The sequence below is a fragment of the Pinus tabuliformis genome, chromosome 1_2 (genome assembly GCF_031772625.1).
Source record: "Pinus tabuliformis cultivar Carrire ecotype Pingquan chromosome 1_2, CPIR1, whole genome shotgun sequence".
Taxonomy (NCBI): domain Eukaryota; kingdom Viridiplantae; phylum Streptophyta; class Pinopsida; order Pinales; family Pinaceae; genus Pinus; species Pinus tabuliformis.
Genome location: NC_142298.1, coordinates 1,096,443,689 through 1,096,467,260, shown reverse-complemented (window position 1 = coordinate 1,096,467,260; position 23,572 = coordinate 1,096,443,689). Strand labels below are relative to the sequence as shown.

At 38.7% G+C, this 23,572-nt stretch overlaps 1 protein-coding gene across 1 annotated transcript in view; it reads left to right on the top strand.

The window, feature by feature from the left end:
* Positions 1–2,335: 2,335 nt before the first annotated feature.
* The window catches only part of LOC149210000 (cytochrome P450 750A1-like), a 73,606-nt gene continuing 52,369 nt past the window's right edge, over positions 2,336–23,572 (top strand). The window contains exon 1 of the mRNA XM_089398835.1: positions 2,336–2,547. Coding sequence (XP_089254961.1) covers positions 2,336–2,547 — 212 coding nt within the window. The remainder of the gene's footprint in view (positions 2,548–23,572) is intronic.

Below are 23,572 nucleotides of genomic sequence, written 5' to 3'. Positions count from 1 at the left end.
TTGAGTCTTTAGCTCTCTTTTATTGTGAAATTCAATTATGTCAATTAATCTTTGCTACTCTACCTCAAGTTTCAAATCCGAGTAGTGTCACCTAACAGTACTGCAAACGACACTACAAGCAATATTAAAATAATCATAACAGATCTCTTCATTGTTCAAGTAATTTAAAGAAACTTGTCTATTTGGACGAAATGCGATTGTCAAAATAAAAGAAAAAACACACACTACTATTTTATTAAGAGACAATACAATATTGTGACTAATATAAGAGAAGATGGGGACTACACTAAGATGCCTCTCTACAACAGAGCTACAAGGAAATAAAAAAGAACTTGAGTGGTGAAATTTTTCCGCCTTGCCATTGTGTTTATAACTTAGATCTAATTTCCAGTCCACACAAAATCGATCCCAGACATGAAAAATGGAATTGTCTAATAAATTTCAATGATACCACAACAAAATGGCTATAAGAAACCATAAAATAATACAACTAGTGTTGTGTATGACAAGCCGAGCATATTGAACGGGTACACCACAAAGTTGGATACATTTGGTACAACATAGCGATGGATTTCTTAATTACGAGATTCTTGGGATGCATTCAGTTACAGTGCTAAGATATTACCTTGTTTTTACTTTCCTTCCGTCATTTGTCGTTTTCTAAATTTTATCACGATGAAGTTGTGGGATCGCCACCTATTGTAGCAGCTACAACTACCCTCCAAAATTTTGCCTTAGCTTTGTTTTAGATCCTCCCTACCAACCTTTCACAACAACATGTTTTGCCTTCTCAAGTACACAAGCTTCAGTGATTTTCTTGCAGATTGCTAGCCTATGCATGAGAGCTTGTTGCATCACCCCCATAAGTTGTTTATCCGGACTTGGTCCAGGTGCAAGCTGAGCAGCTCCCTTAAGAAATTGTGCAATTCTAGAGGGGGACCAGCCTTCCCTCTAGAAATTGTGCAATCCTATTTGATAGCCTGCTGGGCTCTAGAATTGCGCAAATCTACCAGTCAAGCTTCATTGAGAAAATTGTGCAATTCATCCCAGTAGGGCTTCTCAGCCCATAAATTGTGCAATTTTGGGCAACAGTCAGGTGCTCAGCCAAACTCCCTCCCAGAAATGCACATTTTTTTGCCTCAACTGAGAAAACTGTTGCATGTGCAGTTGGGTTGACCGGTTTGACCCAGGACCGAGAAAACTTGACTTGCATGCATGGGCTACATTTTCCAGGAATAGCAAAAAGAAACATGGAAAAAATCATCCCTATATTTTAGGGAGCTATTTTTAGCAACTGGAGGTTACATGCAAAGATCGTTTTAGAATCTTTCCTCCAAGTGTCAGTTTTTCCTAGATTTGTGGCATGCATGTCATGAGCCTCAACTTATTTATTCGACGCTTTAGAGCTCACTTATTCACATATATCTTGGATCTCTAACATCCCACAACACATCCAGGTGTCTTCGACACATCCAACTCAGCTATTCACAGGTAAGTCAACTTAACTTGTCTTTTGCATAATTTCTGTTGCTTTTTTTGTTTTCACTTGTGTGAGTGTTGTTTTCTTGATTTATATTAATTCTTGTTGTCATTTAAATACATACTATATTGTACTAGAACTGTTCCAGTTTTCATTAGCATCTCACTGTTGTCGCATGCATGAAATTGTTTTGCATGAACGGTCGTTGATTTGAAGACTCGCTTCATCCACATGCATGTTGTTTTGTTTTATGAATCTTTCATTCACTGTTTGCATGCACGATCATTCACTCCTACTTACACTTAGTATCACCATGCATTCACATTCACATTTTCTTTGAGTTTCCCGTCGACAAGTCTGGGTAACCTTGGCCCAAACTCTGCCTCACCAAGACAGCATTGTGCAATCCTGAGAGGAAAGGCTTTGTCTTCCTCTTAGGAAATGCACATTTATGCCCAGTGATTATCCTCCAGTGTTGCATTCTGCAATTCTAAGGTACAGTGAATGCTAGCCTAGACAATTGCATAATGCAGTCACTGGGCCTGCAACCACTACTAGCTAAAATTGCACATTGCGCAGTTCCAAGAGCCAGCAGGCCATCCTGGATTGCACATTACAGAATTCTAATAGATACCCAGCCTCCCCAGATAGTCCATACTTCATTTTAAATAGTTATGGTAGCGAGTCTCCAAACGTCCCAGGAATAATTGCGCAATCCTTGCGAGTCAAGCCCTAGGTATGTTGCATGTCATTCCTTAATTTTCTTTGTTTTTTGCTGACAAATTTCTTGCCATGCATGTCGTTTTGTCTCCAGATCTAGCAGGGGTTCGTTTGCCTCTTACTAGTTCAAGATCAATGGCCTCCAGGAGAGCAGGATCAAAGGACAGTGATGGAAGTGCAATTGGAGTAGGAGTTGAGCGAGTGTCTGTAAGACTACTGATCTATCAAGATACTAAGCTGATTGTAGATGACGACATCAACTTGAAATGGAAAGAGGTGAATGATGCATTTGCAGACACATTTGGGAAAGACAATGAAGATTACCAAGTCTATGTAAACATCCACAGGTTTGGCTTGTAATGAATTTCATGCAGGTATCTCATGCTCTGATGCGCAGAAATTATACATTGGATCATCTCGCACACTGATCCTAAGACGAGACATTGAGCAGTGTCAACAGGATAGAGATTGCTACCTTCAGGGCATAGTATTATGATGAGATGTATCATATGTCGAAGCTCGTGATCAACATGGAGACTCCCTTCAACATACCCAACAGTAATGTGAACTCGAGAGGCATTTTGAAGAACTGGGTGAAGAAGTCGGCTAGATTCAAGATGACACCCAACTAGGTCTACAAGACAAATATACTGCAAAAGGTGTATCAATACTTGGTCATATTCACATGTATTCTATATCGAAAGAAAGAACAAAAACCTTCCCCAGTTGGATGATCGCATTGGATCGACTGGGCAGAGAAGGAAAAGCATGCAACTGATCCAACATGTTGGATCATCAGTTGAAGGAATAGGTAACAAGGGCTCGACAACCATCTAAAGGTATGCAAGTAGAAATCTACATGCCCGCCTACATCTTGGATGCAATCTGTGGCCGTCATGAATTCCTGGGCTTCAAGTGGGCATGGAAACCGACGGAGGCTGTTGTGAACACTTATTGTAAGCTGTTGTTTGAATGAAGCTTCAGATGAGTTATCACACAGCTGTCCAATCATTTTGTCACCCCGGTTTACAGGATGATATTCGAACAAAATCCACCCTACATGTCAAAGGCAGCAACGGATGCACTAATTGACATAGCTGTTTGGTATGCCTCATTTTCCAGCACCTTCATACAAATGTATAGCATGGAGAAGCCTCTGCATGTTCTACCGAAGTTTGCCTTGGAAAAACTTGTCATGCAGGAAGTATCATACCATACCTTGGCAAGATTGACAGTTAGGTTGCATCGGAAGAAGAAGGCACATTGGCCTGTTCTTTTGTTGCAGATCAAGTTATACGAGATATGGAGTTTCAAACATGTGGATGTCGAAGCAAAGAAGAGGAAGAAGTATCCATTTGATGTCCGAAGTTACATTCTGTATGACCTGCATTGTCTTATGAAAGGTCACTACGTGAGAGTATATTTTAACTGGATCCATGAGGCATGTCATTGGGTGGAGGAAGACCCATGGAGATATTGTTACAAGTCCTTCAGACTTAATGAATAGGTTGGCATCACTGTGGAATGGATAACGAAGCAGCATGAAGCAGCATCTCGAAGAGCACGAGAAGCAGTAGCAGTGACAAAGGTAAACATATAGTGCGCGACAAGGGCATGAGGAAGATGGTCGACCACAGGGAGGAAGAGAAAGTTGCAAGTTCTGAGGAGAAAAGGAGGCAACAATGCAACAAGAGAAACATGCAAAGGCAAAGACAGAAATGAAGAATGGAGGAAACAAAGAAGGAGTTGCATGAGTTCAAGGAGAAACTCTGGAAGGAGTAAGAGCTACACAGATAGGAGAATGAAGCACAACAAGGAAATGTACAACAGGGGGTGCAACTTGTATAGACAAATGAAACTGCACTCGTATAGGTAGTAGACTCATCAGAACAACTGGCATCAGGAGGTCGATCCACCAGCTTCACCACATCCATAAGAGGAGCAAGTGCTAGGTGACCAAGAAGACACTGACAACCTTGGGGATCATCCAAAAGGAGAGATGCACAACAACTCATTCGACGAGTCTCAACATAAAGTTGTGCAATCTCACATAGTATCAAATCTAGAGGATCATACATCTCCTACACAGTTTGAGCAATGAGTGATCATGTCTAACGTGAGCAAACATCTAGCATCATTGGTCGATGTTACCAGAGTGTATGCTAAAGCCACTAGCTCGAGTGTTCACTTCCTAATAGCTGAGAATGAGTGAATGGCTAAGGAGCTTCAAATAGCCAAGCAGGGAGGAGAACTAGTTACAACATTTTCTCGAGCAGAATTGAAGAAGGCAATATTGGATGAAGTATTGTCTCTTGACACAGTCATACGGGCGTTGTATTCCATGTTTTGTACCATGCATAAGGCAGCCACCCATCTCAATGGGTGGCAACAACTATGTGCTAGGAGAGCATGCATATTATTGAATGTGCATGATGTTGTTAATTACATGCAAACATAGACGATGAGATACAAGGGAGCCCCACTTCACTTGCCTAATATGATGAAGCCTAAAGCGGTCGAGATGAAGGCACGCATTCAGAGTCAAATATTGAACTATGAAGAGCTCCCGCAGCTCATCACTAGTCTACGGGCTTCTCATGCACGTGTATTCAATAGTATGGATGTTATTGTTTGCGCACATGCAATCCCATCTATTGGGACACTCACCTAGGCAAAGACAAAGGCATGGGTCTGAATAGATCTTGCCTCGTACTTCGACAAGTTGATGTGCATAGCCACCAATCTAGACTTGTCCATCAGTGTAGCCACCATGTACAAGTATGTTGTTGGTTCAGTCACACTTAAGATAGATATGTGAATGCTATCAGATGAGTTGGACAGAGGAGCCAGAGAAATGTACCCGAATCCTATGGAGGCGAGAGTCAAGTTCCAGAAAGATGTCACCTTAGAGTACACGGACTATCGATCTTGGCATCAATTCGCTACTATTGCTCACAGTGAGGATGTCGAAGAGCTGGTCTTCCAACAGTTGTCCGAGTCATAGTGATGTCTTTCACGACTTTCTCAAGCCATTTTGTCTCATGTGGGTACATGTTCATTGTAACGTAATGTCTTGTCAAGTGTAAGTTCAAGTGTCGATAGTTGGTTGTAACAATCATAGAGTAGATGAAGAGTCATGAGGGCAGATGAACTGTCACAAAGTTTAATGTCAAGGACCACCCCACCCTTTGGTATAAATAGTCCCTCATAACTCATTGTATAGGTTTTTCATCAGCAAAGCTTCCGATAGGAGTATTCTAGAGAAATCTTGGATAGTTTTTTAACGAGCCTTGGCTTCTCCACTATGCACAGCTAGTATATCTCTTTGGAGGACCAGGTGTTTATGGCTGTAAAGTTCCGCTGTCGGCACTAGTGGTTGGAAATGGATGTATTGTATGAATGGAACTTACACTTCTTAATATAACAGAGCTAGCACGTTTCATGCATATGTTGTATTGTATTTCAACTATCTTGAGTGCTCTAAATGGTATATGTATCTGTTTTCTTACCATGCATGTGTATCTTTTTATGTATATATGTATGTATCTTTCTAAAATGTGTTGTTGGTTTAACCATCACTTTGGATTTCTAGCTAACTTTCTTTCCATGTTGTGATGCATATTTGCTCGTGTGTTCCCTTCTTAAGTCCGTGCTATCACAAGTTTCCAAGGGGCGCACTCACCTCACCCTCCATGTGTTAGAATCATTTATGCACCTTCCTTGACTAACTATATATGTCACACCCTTGCTACCAACAGGGAAATCTTACTTGCCTTTGTGTGAAACCGCGGTGAAGGTATTATCGTACGACCTACTGCTAAGACTCCTACACCAAATGGTCTGAGGTCTAATTGGGACTTCTTACCGGGGAGATCCCCTAACATGTTGGCGGGTCCAACACCATCAATGTTTTTGGTGCTAGAAGGAGGGCTAGATGACAAGTTGTGTCCTCTCATCGTATTTTGAACCTTTGCATATCTATCATGGAGTCTTGCACTGTCCTCCCTCCATGATGTTTTTCGCATGCCGAATTTGTCACTATCTCGATGTAGTTTTTTGATCTCTTATCCACATACACATATGATGGTGATGGAAAAGTGGTCTGGCCTAAGTTCTTACATGACTTACTTGTCGTGATTGATGAGGAAGATGGATGTTCTAAAAAATAGGCCAATTCGTTGCTTACATACACACTTCGCCAATCTCCACATCGTTAGATGTGCACCCTACTAGCTGACAACGTGCACTCACTTGAGCACTTCTATGATCTCATTGAATATACTTTCTATCATTTTGATCCACAATGTCTTGACCAAAAACTCTTACAACAACGGAAGGCTCCACATGAATTGCTTATGGATTTATGGTAGAGCTTCTGTGATTTACAGTTTCAAGCTCTGATGAGCCAGATGAAATTTTCATATCTTTAGGATAGATTCAAGTATTGTCTTAAGAAATCTTCCCATCCCAAGAAGATGTTTAAACTCAATCCTCGCTCAGTATTATTCAGTGATGGAGCTGCACACTTGAAAACAGATATGGTCACTGTCACAAGTGACTCTCCACCCTACACTCATCAAACATTTCCACCACTGCACAGTGATGCAGAAGATTATGCTCACACATCTGTTTAGTTGAAAAATCCTCCCAACATCACTTCCCTTAATTTTTGCGCAAATTTGGTTGTGATTCCATCAAGTTGTCATATGCATTTTGTACCACAACCTCCGTCTTCGTACCCAGATGATCCTCCAAATGATACTGTCTTGTGTTCTTCCATTCCTAACTCTACACTTTTTGTGAATGAGGATTAAGCCACTAATGGAGTTGGTGTTGCACAACCAACATGTGTTGTCATTCATGAATAGTATGACTGGGAGCTTGAGAATCAACACTTGGCGAAGGATGACTCCCTTCTATCTGAGCCTCCTCCATTCTTTCTTGACATCTTTGTTGAACCTGCCATCCATGATTTCGCATGTGTATCTTCATGTACAAAGGCATCCATTATTGATCACTTGCAGGACACACTGGATGTCAGTCCATCATCTGACAACGGAGAGGATAAGTTAGTCATTGAAAATCCACTTGACCTTTCATCTCCCCTTTCCAGAAACATAGAGGATGGATTTGTCCGCTTCTCATCTACCCGTCTGTTTGATTTATCAAATCATGAGGATGCCAATGAAATCATTGATTTTCTCTGATCATGGCTGTCGTGATCCATTTACTCTCATATTCGATCATGATCATGATTCTATCGCAATTGATTTTTTGAAGCCAGTTGTTTATGACGATCTATTTGACAATGAAGTCGAAACACCCCAGACTATCGAGTCACTTCAACCCAAGTTGATGGTTATGTGAGGCCTTCACTGTCCTGCGATTGGTTTCGCTTCCAATCAAGAAATGGTTCAATCACCCGAGGCTCCTCATCACTCATCTGTATGCATTGAAGATCAATCTCACACACAGATCATGCTTCCTCCACTTGATATTCATGATCCCATCGCTCTTGCATTGGAGGAATCTTACATTTCAAGGATACGTCCACGACACAAGTTGCCTTTGCTTCTCTCGTTTGCTTGCATGTCACAATCAAGAGAATGCGTATGCTTCAAAGATGAACGTAGTGTCGCACAACACCGTGACAAGTCCACGGACCACATGTCATGTACTTGCACTCACTTATGTCCTGTGGACACTTTGAAACATGATGTGTGTTTGTCTTCATTGTTATATCTTTCTTATTTGTTGGTTCACACTACCGGGTTGCTTGCAGACCAAGCCTTCACCAACATGGGTCAACCAATGCGCCAATGGTTGCATTGGAAGTACCACTTCATGTGATTGGGCCCATGCACCGCTAACTTAGGAGTAGGAGCAGTGTTTGCTTTCAGTTTTTTTGCTTGCATGCTTGTTTTCTTACTTTATTTGCTTGTTTGTTTGTTTTCTTGCGTGTTCGATTACTCACTTTCCTTTCACATTTACTTTTGCTTCTGCTTTGCTTGGTTGTTTGTTTTGTTGTTTTTGTTCGTAGGTTAGTTTCACATTAAACTATGCGCGACTCTTGAAACAAGCTGGGTAAAGTATAAGTGGCCTTGTGAAAATATCACTACTTGGTTATCTATCATCTTGCCTCTATATAAACAATTTGTTACCTTTATTCCACAATACATCGATGGAAAATACGTACTTTCCGAAGTGAACCTTGTTGAAAACACAAAGCCTTGTGCGCTAACTAGTATCACCTACTCTAGCAGGTTTTTTTTGGGTTAACCATTGTCAGCTCAGTCAAGTAGAGTAAGGTGAGGGGGAAAACCTTAACAGGCACATCAGAGGTATATAATAAACTACTCTAAAGGAACAACCTCTTCTGCTCTCAATAAGTTGGGATCCCTCTTCCACATTTATGAAAATGAAAAATGAAAAAAAATGAAAAGTGAAAAATTTGAAAAATGAAAATTGAATAAGGTGAAAGAAGAGAAAGGCTTCCTACATAGAGAGGTAATGCAAGTAACTCTGACAGGGTAGTAACCAAGCTCATTGGCATTGGAGTGATGCTTCTGTTCCTTCGTCACTCTGCTAGGGTACTGTTCAGGCCTACTTGTAACGAGGCAACACCACAGATGAAACTAAGACTCTAATGACTATACTACTTATGCCCCAATATACCCCTCAACCCCAATCGACACAACTGTGTTGACTTGGCTTGGAATGTGTGTCAATTGATCGAGATCTTGGCAGATGCTATATCTTACAATCAGGCAAGTGTGGAAACTAAGATGAACTGCAAACTCAACAATACTTTTGAAGGTGTTAGACTTTCTTTTCATGAACAAGGTCCATTCAGAGAGCCGAAGTTCTACCAGTGTGTCACTAAGTGTTGTAGTGGCTACAACCACCCTCCAAAATTTTCTTTAGCTTTGTTTTGGAGTCTCCCTACCAATCTTTCATAGCAACATGTCTTGCATTGTCAAGTACACAAGCTTCAATGATTTTCTTACAAATTGCCAGCCTGTGCATGAGATCTTGTTGCATCTCCCTCATAGGTTGCTTCTCTAGACTTGGTCTAGCTCGAGGTTGCGCAACTCCTTCACGAAATTGTGCAATTGTGGAGGGGAACCAGCCTTCCCTCCAAAAATTGCACAATCTTGTCTGGCAGCCTGCTGGGCTCCAGAATTGCACAAATCTACCAGTCAAGCTTCACTGAGAAAATTGTGTAACTCCTCCTAGCAGGGTTGCTCAGCTCAAAAATTGTGCAATTCTAGGCAGCGGTCAGTTGCTCAGCCCAGAAATTGTGCAAACCTTCCAGGCAGCCAGTCCAGCTCCCTCCCAAAAATGCACATTTTTCCCCCTCAGCTGAGCAAACTGTTGCATGTGCAGCTAGGTTGACTGGTTCCACCCGGGACCGAGAAAACTTGACTTGCATGCATGAGTTTGTTTTTACTGAAATAGAAAAAAGAAACATGAAAAAGGCATCCCTAGATTTTAGGGAGCTATTTTTAGCAGCTGGAGGTTACATGCAAAGATCGTTTTAGAATCTTTCCTCCAAGTGTTGCTTTTTCTTATATTTGTGGCATGCGCATCATTAGATTCAACTTATTTATTCGATGCTTCAAATATCACTTAGTTACATCAATCTTCGAGCTCTGACATCCCACAACACATCGAGGAGTCCTCAACACATCCAGCTTAGCTATTCACACGTAATGCGACTTAAGTTGTCTTTTGCAACATTTCTTTCGCTTTTTGTGTTTTCGCTTGAGTGAGTGTTGTTTGCTTGATTTCTCTGAACACTTGCTGTCATTTACATGCATACTAGCTTGTACTATCACCATCTCAGTTTTCGTTAGTATCTCAGTGTTGTTGCATGCATGAAACTGTTTTGAATGAACAGTCGCCGATTTGGTGACTCGCTTCACCCACATGCATGTTGTTACATTTTTTGAATATTTCATTCAATTTTTTCATACACGATCATTCACTCCTACTTACACTCAGTATTTCCATGCATTCACATTCACATTTGCTTTTAGTTTCCCATCGGCAGGTCTAGGCAGCCTTGGCCCAGACTCTACCTCACCAAGACAACATTGCGCAATCTTGAGAGGGAATACTCTGTATTCCTCTCAGGAAATGTGCATTTCTTCCCAATGACTGTCCTCTAGTCTTGAATTGTGAAATTCTAAGGGATAGTGACTGTTGGCCCAAAAAATTGCGCAATGCAGCCACTTCACTTGCAACCACTACGAGCTGAAATTGCGCATTGCGTAGTTCTAACAGCCTGCAGGCTACCCTGGATTGCACATTGCACAATTCCAGCAACTAGCCAACCTCCCCAAACAACCCAGACTTACTTTTGTGTAGTTTTGGCAATGAGTCTCCCAGCCTCCCAAGAAAAATTGTGCAATCCTTGGCAGTTAATCCCTAGGTATGTTGCATGTCGTTCCTCAATTTGCTTTGGTTTTCACTCATAGATTTCATGCCATGCACGTCACTTTGTCTCCAGATCTAGTAAGTGTTTGTCCATCTCTTAACAGTTCATGATCAATGGCCTCCAATAGAGAAGGATCAAACGACACTAACAGAAGTGAAACTGGAGTAGCAATTGAGCGAGTGTCTGCAAGTCTACCGATCTATCAAGATACCAAGATGATTGTAGACAAGGACATCAAGATGAAATCGCAAGAGGTCAATGATTCATTTGCAGGCACATTTTTGGAAGACCTCGAAGACTGCCAAGTTTATATAAACATCCACAAGTCCGGCTTGTATTGGATTGCGTGCAGGTATCCCGTGCTCCCATGCGAGGATATGATACATTGGATCATCTCGCACACTAATCCTGAGACGATGACATTGAGTAGTGTCAGCTAGATGGATATTTCTACCTTCAGGGCACAGGATTATGATTAGATGTATCAGATGTCGAAGCTTGTCATCAACATGGAGACTCCCTTCATCATACCTAGCAACAATGCCAACTCTAGAGACATTTTGAAGAACTGGGTGAAGGAGTCAGCTATATTCAGGATCACACCCAACCAAGTCTATAAGACAAAGATACTGTGGAAGGTGTATCAATACTTGGTCATCTTCACATGTCATCTATATGGCCAAGAAAGCATGAAATCCTTTCAATAGAATTGGGTGATTATGTTGGACCAATTGGCTAGAGAAGGAAGAGCATGAAACTGGTCCAACATGTTGGCTCATCAGATGAAGGAACAGGTAACAACAGCTCGACACTTGCCCAAAGGTATGCAAGTAGAAATCTACATGTCCACCTACATCTTGGATGCAATCTGTGCCCATCAGGAGTTCTCGGGCTTGAAGTGGGTATGGACGCTAATGAATACTACTGTGAACACTTATTTTAAGATGTTGTCTGAATGCAACTTTAGAGGAGTTATCCCACAGTTGTCTGATCATTTTGTCACCCTGGTTTACAAGATGATATTCGAACAAGATCCACCCTGGATGTCAAAGGAAACACTGGAGGAATTAGTTGACATAGCTGATTGGTATGCCTGACCGTCTGGAACCTCCATACAAATGTACATCGTGGAGAATCCTCTGCATGTTCTATTGAAGTTTTCCTTGGACAAACTTGTCATGTAGGAAGTATCATATCACATCTCAGTAAGATTGACAGCTAGGCTGCACCAGAAGAAGAGCAGAGTAGATGAAGAAGTATCAATTTGACCTTGAAAGTTACAATCTGTATGACCCACATTGTCTTGTGAAATATCACTACATGACAGGACATTTTAAATAGATCCACGGGGCATGCCATTGGGTGGAGGAAGACCCATGGAGATATTGTTACGACTCCTCTAGACTCAATGAACAGGTCGACATCACTATGGAATGGATAGTGAACATGGAAAATTTTAGGGGCAAATGTTCGCCCTTTGGCGAACTTAAGGGGCTTTAAATTTTTAGTGGGCAAATATTTTGTATCATAGTATATTTTTACAAATCACCTCAAATAGCACACCTTATTTTAAGGGAGAGGGTAAGAAAGGTAAATTTAGCCCTTGAAATTAGGAGTTACAACCTTCCATTCACCCTAATTTCAAGAATAGGTTTTATTTAAGTGAATCCTATGGGCCAAATACCATATTTATAAAAGAGGTATGGTAAGTTAATAAAAATATAAATAAATGAGAGGTAGGTAAATAAATAAAACATTTTTTATATTTACTCCATAAGTCACCTTATATACATGCAAGGGTGTAAACAAATAAAAATATAAGTAAAGTGGAGGTATGGTAAATAAATAAAATGTCTTTTTATACTTACTCAAAAGGTATGGTAAATAAAAAAATATATTGTAAATAAATAAAACCTCTTTTTATATTTAGTCCATAACCCCCGTTCTATTTATGAAGGCTCAAAAAAGAGGTTTTATTTAAGTGAATCCTAAGGGCCAAATACCATGTTTGTAAAAGAGGTATGGTAAATTAATAAAAATATAAATAAACAAGAGGTATGGTAAACAAATAAAACATTTTTTTATATTTACTCCATAAGTCACCTTATATTTATGAACACTCAAAAAATGCGTTAGATTTAGGTGAAACCTATGGGCAAAATACTATGGGACAAATACCATGGGCTAGATTATTATTAATACCATGCAAAAAAACATTATTAACCCTAATATTAGTATTAATAAAAATAAAAATGGAACATGGTATTGACCCATGGTATTCACCAAAATGGCACATGGTATTGACCCATGGTATTCACCTGGAATGTAGCCTATTTAAATGGGGGAATTAAACCAGCATAGATCCATCTTTACTCTGGATCTACTAACTCCCGAGAGGTATCAAATATTGTGATATGCAAACCAGCGTAGAGTGAAAAAATGTTTGATCCCTCTCGAGGTTTGGTGGATCAAGAGTAAAAATGGATGTTGTAATTTAATGTATGTTAAACATTTTAGCTTGGTTAAAATAAAAATCAACTATTAATTTTATTAATTTTTAAAAATTACTAATAGTAATTTTTAAGCTCCAGGTTTATGGTAACCGATGGTATTGACCCATGGTAATACAATGGTATTCATGTGAGCATAGACTATTTAAAGGGGAAATTCTATCATCTTAGATCCATCTTAATTCTGGGTCTGCCAAGTTCTCAGAGGGATAAATAGATTTCATCCCCCTAAGCATGGTAGATGTGGAGTTAAGATGGATATAGATTGGTTTTTATGATAATGAAGATATTAAATAGACTTAGGAAATTATATTGTAAAAACATCTTAAGGTGAATGGTTAAAGTATAGACATTGAACAAGGATATTTGTATACTTATGTTTTAAACTGAAACAAATCCAGGGCTAAAAGGAATGGATTGATTGCACTAGTCATCCTTCTATAACTTTCCAAAATAGGCTGGAGTAAACAGATTGTAATTTGGGTAATTTTTCTAACTGAAAACAAGACCATACTTGTGTATTGGCAGGGTGGTTACGAGGTTCCTGGAAGTGATGAATTTGAATTTTTCTTGGTTTTATGTATAGTATTGGGTTTTTTCTCATGCTTTCTGTGAATGACACGGGTGAATTTTATCCTACACCCACTAGGTTATCGATATGTAATTTCGGTAATTTTGATTTCAAAAGATATTTTAAAGAAATGCAATGATTTCATTTGTGTATTCAATAAACACAATATTCTAATGGAATTCTGCATTTGTGGTTTACCTATACAGATTCCATGGATAAGTTTTAGTGGTGTGACATCAATTGTCCTCAAGTAGAAGCTTTAGTTTTACTCTTTTTTGGAAGCAAATACTTTCTTCCAACATTTTTGAGTTCCGTGAAAAATTTGAAAGTCCTAATAGTATTGAATTATGGGTTCAAGAGAGACATAGTATTCAATTATGGGTTAAAGAGATCCACACTGAATGATCTATCATTATTATCTTCACTTAGTTTAAGACTATTCACTTGGAGAGGCTGCATGTGCCCCCACTTCAAGAGCATAGTAAAGTCATGTAGAACTTAGAGAAGCTATCTTTAAGCTTTTAGTGAAGATTGGAAAAATGTCTAGGTTCAATAACACCCAGTCGAGCATTAAGCTTCCAATAATGCTAGATTTTAACCTGTAGCACTTTTTTGATTTGGAGGAGATGCTCCCTCGTATTTGTGACACATATTCAGTTGTGAATGGGACTATTACTAACTGTCATTTCCTTCGAAAGTTACCTGATGACTTGGGGAACCTCAACTCCTTAACAATGTTAAGGAAGGAAAGAAAGTACAGTATGCTAAGTTCTCTTATGCTTTTAAAGTTTTTCTTGGATATCTACAACATTTCAAGTAGCAAAGTACATTTTGTTAATGAAAATTTGTCTTGATAGAAAGGCCCAATTTCAAATTCTAATGTTTTCAAAAAACATTGTATAACTGTAATGTTTCTAAAAGGAAAGCATATTTTTTCAATTTAAGTATCATGATCCCATATTCCGACTTATTTTTCAGTAACCCATTAGACTTTGTAGCTTTGAATAAATCCATTTCTTTTGATAAGATCCTCTTCCAGATTAGAACGCAGTTTCCTTTTGGCCATAACCACATAAAATGTCTTGATTTTGTTATTGAGAAAATAGAGGTTGTGAAACAAGCCTGTGCGATACAAGGACTTGATTCATTGATTATGAATCAATTGTGGCTCTTGATGTAACAATGTCTTGATTTTGTTGCTTGAAAATAGAGCTTATGCTTTACTATTTCACAGAATTTCTTACAATCTTTCCATAAGTATTGATTTGTAATCTCAGTCACTGAGGGATGACAGTAATGAAAAAGGTAATATTCCATGGTTTGAAGTTCCCCTCTTACTAAATATTTAAATATATCACCACAATTTAATTTTTAGTTAAAGGAATTGTATTTGATTTGTAAACAATTCATTGCTTGATTTATAGATTTTGATTTTTTCCCTTTTTTATTTTTTTTCTCAGATTTGGTATGAGATATCTTCCAAGATTTGGGTTCCCTAGTTTCCCCACCATAGCTATGAGGTTCAAATGCTATCATTAAATATTCTCAGAACGTTACAACTTTTCCAGTAAGTGTGCTTTGAAACATTGTTGTTGCTTTTCCATGGTGTTAATGCAAATAAGCACTACAACTAATGCCATTATTTAGATTAAGTGCCGAAATCTTGGTGGTCTTCTAATGATGGAGTGATTGTTTTCTAGCTACTAAGGCCATATGCATTTTTATCTCGTATGTTGTCCTGAGATATTCAAATTCAGAATGAGAATTGAGGTCTCGTTTCCACTGTAGATTGCAGTCAGTTTCTTGAACATAATATATAGTAGATTATCTTTTACTAATCAACTGTGGATGTGATCCCTCGCAGGAAAGGAAATTCAAAGTGACTTTGATTTCACATTGATTTGTCAAAACATCCACACAGGAAAGGAGATTCAAAGTGACACTGATTTCACACTAATTTGTCAAAATGGAGGCAAGAGAAAAGGAAACTTTGTATTCAACAATGCTCTTAATTTCATATGTACATGCACAGACATATTAGTAGAAGATATTGAAGGGTTTCCTAAGTAATATTTTCCATTCCACTACATTCTTTACAGCTTGTAAATAAATAAATTGGAACAATTCATTACACTACTTGTTATTCTATATTAATCAGTGGTTAATATTTTGATATTGAACTGGCTAAGTTTTTTCTTCCTTCTGTGAAATTGTGTGTTCTATAATGCTTCTTTTCCATTCACTATGTATAGCATATAAAGTGTGTCTAATGGAGTAGGAAGATTGGAAGGTCTTATGATCCTTGAACTATGTTACAAGGCAGAAACCCAATGGGGCAGGGTAGGTGCATCCCACAAAGTGGTCACAAATACCAAAGTTGGTATTGGCTAGTGCCTTGAGCTAGAAAATTTCATTTACCCTTGTATTAATAGTGAATCTGGAGAGGATTCTAATATTATCTTTATAATATTTATATTAGGTAAGATTGATGAATAAAATTCATGAGACATGAGCTAGGATGTCCTTGCAAGGTGGTTGTTGATTATTGGAAGCTATGATGACCATTATGTCAGGCCAAGGGGTCGTACTCCCTTGATCGTGAGCACGATTGTGATCAAGATGGAAGACTTCATAGTCTAGATTGATTGTTTAGCATTGATAGTTAGTGGGCTCATTCACAAAAGCTTCTATTTCACTAATCATTTTTATAGAGTTGTCAGATTCAATTTCCAAAGGTTTTAATTACACTATAGAGTTGAGTTCTGACAGAGTTGTGATTCACAGTGTTAAGTATAGCAGCTATGACACTTGAATGAAGACAAGCATAGTAGAGGTACTAGACTCTGTTATAAGCTTACCTGCATATTATAAGGGACTTGGTTGGCTTTTTTATAATTTTCTAAACAAGTTCCATGTCGTGGAAATGTGAAAAAAAAACAGTGATATTGCCACCATGTGGCTCTTGTCATATATGGTTTTATACTTTTTCAAAAAATTCTATAAGAGTTCACAATGCTAAGATTCACTAGGACTTTACAAAGTTTTATTATCTAGTGAAAGATTCACCAAGATCTTACAAGATTTTATAATTGAGTAAAATATTCGCCATGCCTGGTGAGAGATTCGCCAAAAAATTATATATACATATTATATTATTGATAAAATCACCTTCTATTTTTCCTATATACCATGGATATTCGCCCATTTATTATACATATAAATTTAGGGGGGTTCTTAAAATTTTCCCTGATAGTGAAGCAGTGTGAAGCAGCATCCTGGAGAGCACCAGAAGCAGCAGCAACAACAGAGGCAAAAATACCAGTGCACAACAAGGGCAAGAGGAAGATTTCTGACCGCATGGAGGAAGAGTAAAGCTGCAAGTTTTGAGTAGACCCACTTGTGTAGAAATCAGCTTTGAACATAGAGGCAGAAAGACAACAATGCGACAATAGAAATGTGCAAAGGGAAAGAAAGAAATAGAGAATGGAGGAAACAGAGAAGGATCTTAATGAGTTGAATGAGCAACTTCGGAAGGAACAAGAGCTACATCGACATGAGAAGGAAGTGAAACAGGAACAAGTACAGTAGGGGCGCAACTATTATAGACAAATGAAACTATGTCATACAGGTAGCAGACTCATCAGAACAGCTAGCATCAGGCAGATAGGGTGAACCATTGCAGGAGCAAGACTTTTCTCAGGAGATAGAGAAAGCACTTCAACATATCGATAAAGATATGAAGAAATAGGAGTTAGAGCAAGACATCGACCTCATGCCTCATCACCAAGTGGTCGATCCACCAGCTTCACTGCATCCAGAAAAGGAGCAAGTCCCAAGTGACCAAGGAGACACTGAGATCCTTGGAGATCAGCTGGAAGGAGAGATGCACAAGATCTCATGCGACGAGTCTCAACATAGAGTTGTGCAATCTCATAGAGTGTCAACTCCGGAGTATCATACCTCTCCTGCGCAGTTTGAGGAATAAGTGATCGTGTCTGACGTGTGAAAACATTGTTATATGGAATTTTCATCTGCGGATAAACACATTTTACCTAGGTGGGTCACTACACCTAGAACAATAGAAAGAAAGTAGTTTAACCTTTTCTTATAGAAGATAGATGATATGGAGGCGCTTACTTGTTGCCTTTCACTTCCTTGTTCTCTTTTGAATTTCCCCGTGTCGCTCCCACTTGAACTAAATTTACTCAAAAGGTACCTGCATCAAGAGAAAATGAAACTAGAAACGATCAAAGCATACATGATCTATCTACTATAAAACAATGGAATCGAAGACATTGAAACACATAATCATCAAATATATGAACAATAATATGAGAAAAGGAATAAGCTCCTTATTAATGTAGAAGGAAGAGTATCACCCAATATAGTTTGATCCTATGACACTCCTCCAGCTTCAGTCCAACCCTCGTCACATCAAAAGCACACTACTCCAGCAGCATAACATTTCTTAACATAAACTCAATCCTCAAACAAACAAAATTTCCTTACAAACTTCAGATTCTAGCCCCTTTGATCACTATGACAAGTGCTCAATTTATAGGAAATGGAGGTGGTTTTGTCGTAAATGACGGTATTCAATGGCCTTCCAAACTTGGAGTTAGTTTCCATGGAGCAAGGGATAAGAGGATAGGAGGTTAATGGATCCTTAGCCTATCCCATTTCGAGCTCATAGGAGGAGATAAGAGATGGGATCCTTCTAGAATCATCTAGAATCAAGGAATATTCCAAGAACCCTATGCAAATTTTGCTCAATCTCACCGAGAACAGGTCAAAGAGGGCCTAAGTGCACTACAGTGCAGGCCATAGTGGGCCTACTTGCTCTATAGCACACAATCTCAAGGCTTGGGTTGCGCCGGTGTCCCAAGGACACATTTCAGGAAGGCTTCAGGCTAGGAAACTTTCATAGAAGGAGGCATTCAATGAGGTGACTTGTCTAGGGCTTATAACAACTAAATTAGGTTTTGATGAGCCCTAAAAGTACTGATCTGAATGTCAGGAGTGATGTGCCAAAATAGACCTGTAACTGTTGCCCCCTAAAGCATGAAGTCGGAAATGATAAGGTCGAGGGATATGCTTTATGATGTGACAAAGAGGAACTGAAGAGGATGTGACCTGCATCGATTACAATACATAACATCATGATATTTTGGATTTTTTCATGAATTGATAAGGGAAGGCATACCCATACTCTACATATAAACTTTCATTACATGTACATAGATAGTCATCTACAGGTACAGATGATTTAGTACCCTCCTGAAAACGTAGTCCGGATGGATGAAACTAGATCTGGGGTCTTATATCTCATTTAATTGTTCGCTTAAGTATGGGTCTAACCATGTGAATATGTTATCTGAAGTCGAAGATGGGAAGACACGGTTTGATTATGAGCCAATGATGTAAGCCATTAATAGACGCGAGAAAGACCACCGATAATGATAATGATTCTCAAGGTACTGCAGTACATTTTGCATGGTGTGAATAAATGTTTTGATGTCAAACACCATACAAAGTCTTTCAGTTGAAGGCCAGTGATGTTAACCTATCACTGGAAGCGAGAAAATTTCCATTAATGTATACAAGCCTCAAGGTACTGGAAGGGTGTTTCTAAGTCAACTTCTTGGATAATGTGCTTATGTCGAAAAGAAGTGACTTGTCGCAGGAGGACCTTGATGTATCTTGCATCAATGACACAAAATGAGTGTAATGATTTTGGAGACGAAATGTGACTAACGACACAAGGTTCAAGAATGGCGATCATGAAAATGAAGGTTTATGAGTATTGCAAAGGATGCGTTTTACTAGATGACTTCTCTTGAACATGTCGACGACACTGAATGAATTAGCAGCATTCACCCAAAAACAAAGTGATGGATGGTGTGATAGACCATAGATATGATAAATATCAAGCAGATAACCCAACCCAAATAGTCATGGAGATGAAGTGAAAGTGTCATGTTCAAGAGTGACTTGCTACCATAAAGTGATTTGTCCCTTTTCCCATTTTCCCCAGCCATTGCTCACTGATACCTCTTTATTTGTGAACAAGCTTGAGGAGTATAACATATTCTTCTAGTATAATTCCACCCTTGAGGTGAATCCATCGCTATGTGAGGTTTTAACAAGCCTAGCGAAGGTGAAACTTTGTCTTGTCATGATGGACAAGTTTTTCGGTATTTGATGTTTTAACGAGTTTAAGGGAAGTAAGAACTAGATCCTTATCATGTTTAGAGAGTTTGAAAAGGGACAAAAAGAAAACTCCAGAAGTTATTTTTCGTAAATTTGTCTCTCAAGTCTAAAAAAGCGTAAAATAATACAAGAGAGAACATATTGACCATGTTCTACCAACATATTCTTTTTTTGTAAATAATATATCTTAGTTCGGAAAATGGTTAAACTTATACTGAGTAGATGTCATTTACAATCCATTAACAAGCTGAAAAGGACAAGCGCTCACCAATCTTTTCATATTTCGAGAGTCTAAAAAGAGCTTAAAGAGGACTCTAGGGGGGTTCCTTTTTCGATGTTTAACAGAGATTGAAAAAGAGATAAAAGTATGCTTTGTGGCCAAAAGTACAATTCATGGTCGTGCATGTCAAAATTCATTGTATTAGTTGTAAATCTATTCAAAGAAACACCAAATGGATTAAACATACTTGTTTCATTGGTAAAAATGGGTAAAAAAATATAGTTTATTCATCAAATGACATGAAATAGCCATAAAACAAGAATTTACCAAGTCATTTTCACCATTTGATATTTACCATTCAATTTTGTGCTCTGAACCAGTTTTTACCTTGAACTTTAGCAGCTTATTACGAGAGATTATGTGGATCATTCGTGGTGCCGTCAAGACTAGGTAGGAGATCTACCTTTTCTCTTCCATTTAAGTCAATTCTTTTGCAATTTCAGGCAAGTTTTTTAGGGTTTTGGGGTCCCTATGTTAAATATACTTCACCCTGGGATCAACACATCCTATCACATCAAAATCTGTGCTACAATGCACCCAAAAAAAGGGTACCTACTCTGCAGCGCACTGTCTCAAGGCCTGGGCTGCACTGGGTGCATTTGATAAAATTGTTTCTCCTATTTAACCCTAAAATCCTTCAATTTTTGCATGAAATGGATCCTAACTAGGCTTATGGTTTGATTTCAAGCTTTGATCAGATTAGAATGACTATTACTTGGCAAGAAAGAGAACATGAAGAATAGGATATGGTTTCCCTTAATGATCCGGGTAGAGTTGAGGTCCTCAGATTCTATGGGTTACTCAAATACTTCAGGTCATCCAGGATGAGGCACCAACTAGAACTATTGTGATTTCTAGTTCATTCATGGGATCCAGTGGATCAAGATTTTCACATAGGTGGAAAAGTGCTCCCTATATTGATCGATGATGTTAACTTCCTTACAGGATTTTCAAGACATGGTGCCCCCATATCTCTTTTAGGTTCTGCCCGTGGGGGTGAATCAGTGAGGGACTATGTTCGACAGTTCTGTCAGCCAAGTACACAGCCTAGCAAGGATGGGAAGATCAACATCAGGGATGTTCATGATTTTCCCTTGCGAACAATGCTTTTCACTATCACAAAGTTGGCGGGTAGTGCGACACTTCATCTGGTGAACAGATCATACATGCAATTTGCACTTGAGTGCCTTAAGTAAACTACATTCAACTAGTGTGAGGTAGTTATCTCTTCGATGAAAGAGCAGCTGACCAAGGTAAAGAGTGGTAAGATGAATAGTTTTAGCTATGGTTTTATCTTGATTTCCTTTACCTTACTGGGAATTCCATTGATGTAACCTCAGTATCTGTCATTGAGTTTGACTGGTCCTAGAGATCCACGGATGCAAAGATGGGTTGAGTTGATGGCTTGACATGCTGGTCAATCAGCAGTCTCATTTCCTCCTACATTCTTCAATTAGCTCAGTTGACAACACCTTATCATTGAGGAGCATCGATATGGGGGAATGGACTTTTGTGGAGATCCAGATTTGAGGTTACTAGTGGGTGCCCAATGGGGTGTTATATGTAAATTGTTTTGACCAAATGTTTTTTATTTTCTAAGTTTCTACATGTTTTTGTTTTTCTTATGTTTCCAAGACTAAACTAAAAATGTACTCATGCATGCAGATGTTGGTACTGTTCGACCTATGGGTCATCAATAGGAGGTAGGTGAACCAGTGCAGAGAAATGTTGGAAGAGCAGTTCTCCAGGATTTGGATTTGACCAAGACACTGGCAGAGTTGCAGGATCATATAAAGGGGTTAACCCTTAGTTTTCTGAATATCCAATCGAGAAGTTACTGATGAGGCTGCAATGCCATACTATTGGTGTACCTAGCCATTGGATGAGGCTATTGCGCATGATAGCTCAGGCTGTGACCTGTTATCATGAGCATCATTAGGTCTACTTAGGATGTTTTTCTATATGCATTTTGAGTTTTGAGGTCAGATGACCAACATGTCTTGGACACAAATTTTGTAAGAAAATTTAAAGCATGTATCTATCTTTTACTTCCAATGTTTTTATATATATGGTTATATGTCATCCTATTCAACTATTGATTATGAATTGAAAAATTTACTTTTACATGTGTCGTAAATGTCTGTTGAACACATAGTTTGCTAATGAATCAGTTAATGTGTTAAAGTTCTTGGAAATGTGCTGATATCGCATGCAATTAAAATGTCTTTCTAAGAGATGAATGTTGGATTTCAGACGGTATAAACATTTGTTAGTTGCAGTATGACAAGTTGTGAGTCCAGCTTAATGATGATTTGGCGAATGCCAAGTGAAATAACATCAGAGAGGAGTTTGATCAACGCATTATACTTAGCGATATTGTTCATAGAACAACTACTACAAATCCCTTTAAAACTCACTAATTCGCCACTTGGAGCAAATATGGCCCATGCTGCAGAAGATAGGTTCTGCATACTACAACTAGCACCATCGTCCTAACCAGCAAATGATTCCAAAGATTCTGACATCTACAATAAATGAAAAACATATTACTTAACCACATAAAAAACTCTAAAAGTCACACAGACACACACACATGCAAACAAAGCATATATGCAATGCTTATTACTACGAAAAATCAGGCATAGTAACATTTCAAATACAACCTGTTACGGGGCTGCGACAATGGAATTCCATCATAATCAACTAGCTCATCAGCACCTTTTGCCAAAACATGCTTGAGAATATAGGGGCCCATCCATAATGGTTCAAATTTCCCTGCTCCTAGTTTATTAGCTTCCTGATCATAAAGCAAGACCAGGTCTCCTTTTGAGAAAATGTGAGGTTTAACATTTCTGTCATATTGCGCCTTTATCCATTTCTTATGCGCTACATTAGCCAATGCGGGTTCACAACAAATTTCATCTAGATGGATGAGCTATAAGAAACATGCTTCTTCTTTAGAAGTGTCGGGTAGCAGGTTAGTAACAAGTTTTAATGACGAAATTTCACATTGTACAGGTAAGATTTCCTCTAGACCATACACCAATTGAAAAGTTGTGAATCTAGTTGAATTCGAGGTTTGGTAAGCCCACAAAGTCGAGTATAGGATTAAATGTCAGTTTCGTTTATGAAAACCTATCATTTGTTGGAGCATTCGCTTAAGGATTTTCTTGGTGGCCTCAACTTGCCCATTAGCTTATGGATAATAAGGAGTAGAATTATCATGTGAAAGTCCTAACTTGGTAGTCAATTCAGTCAGCATATGGTTGTGCAAATGCAACCCATGAACTATAACTATAGCTTGTGGTACCCCAAACCGTGCAACCACATGGCTGAAGAAAAAAAGAGCAGTTGTCTCACC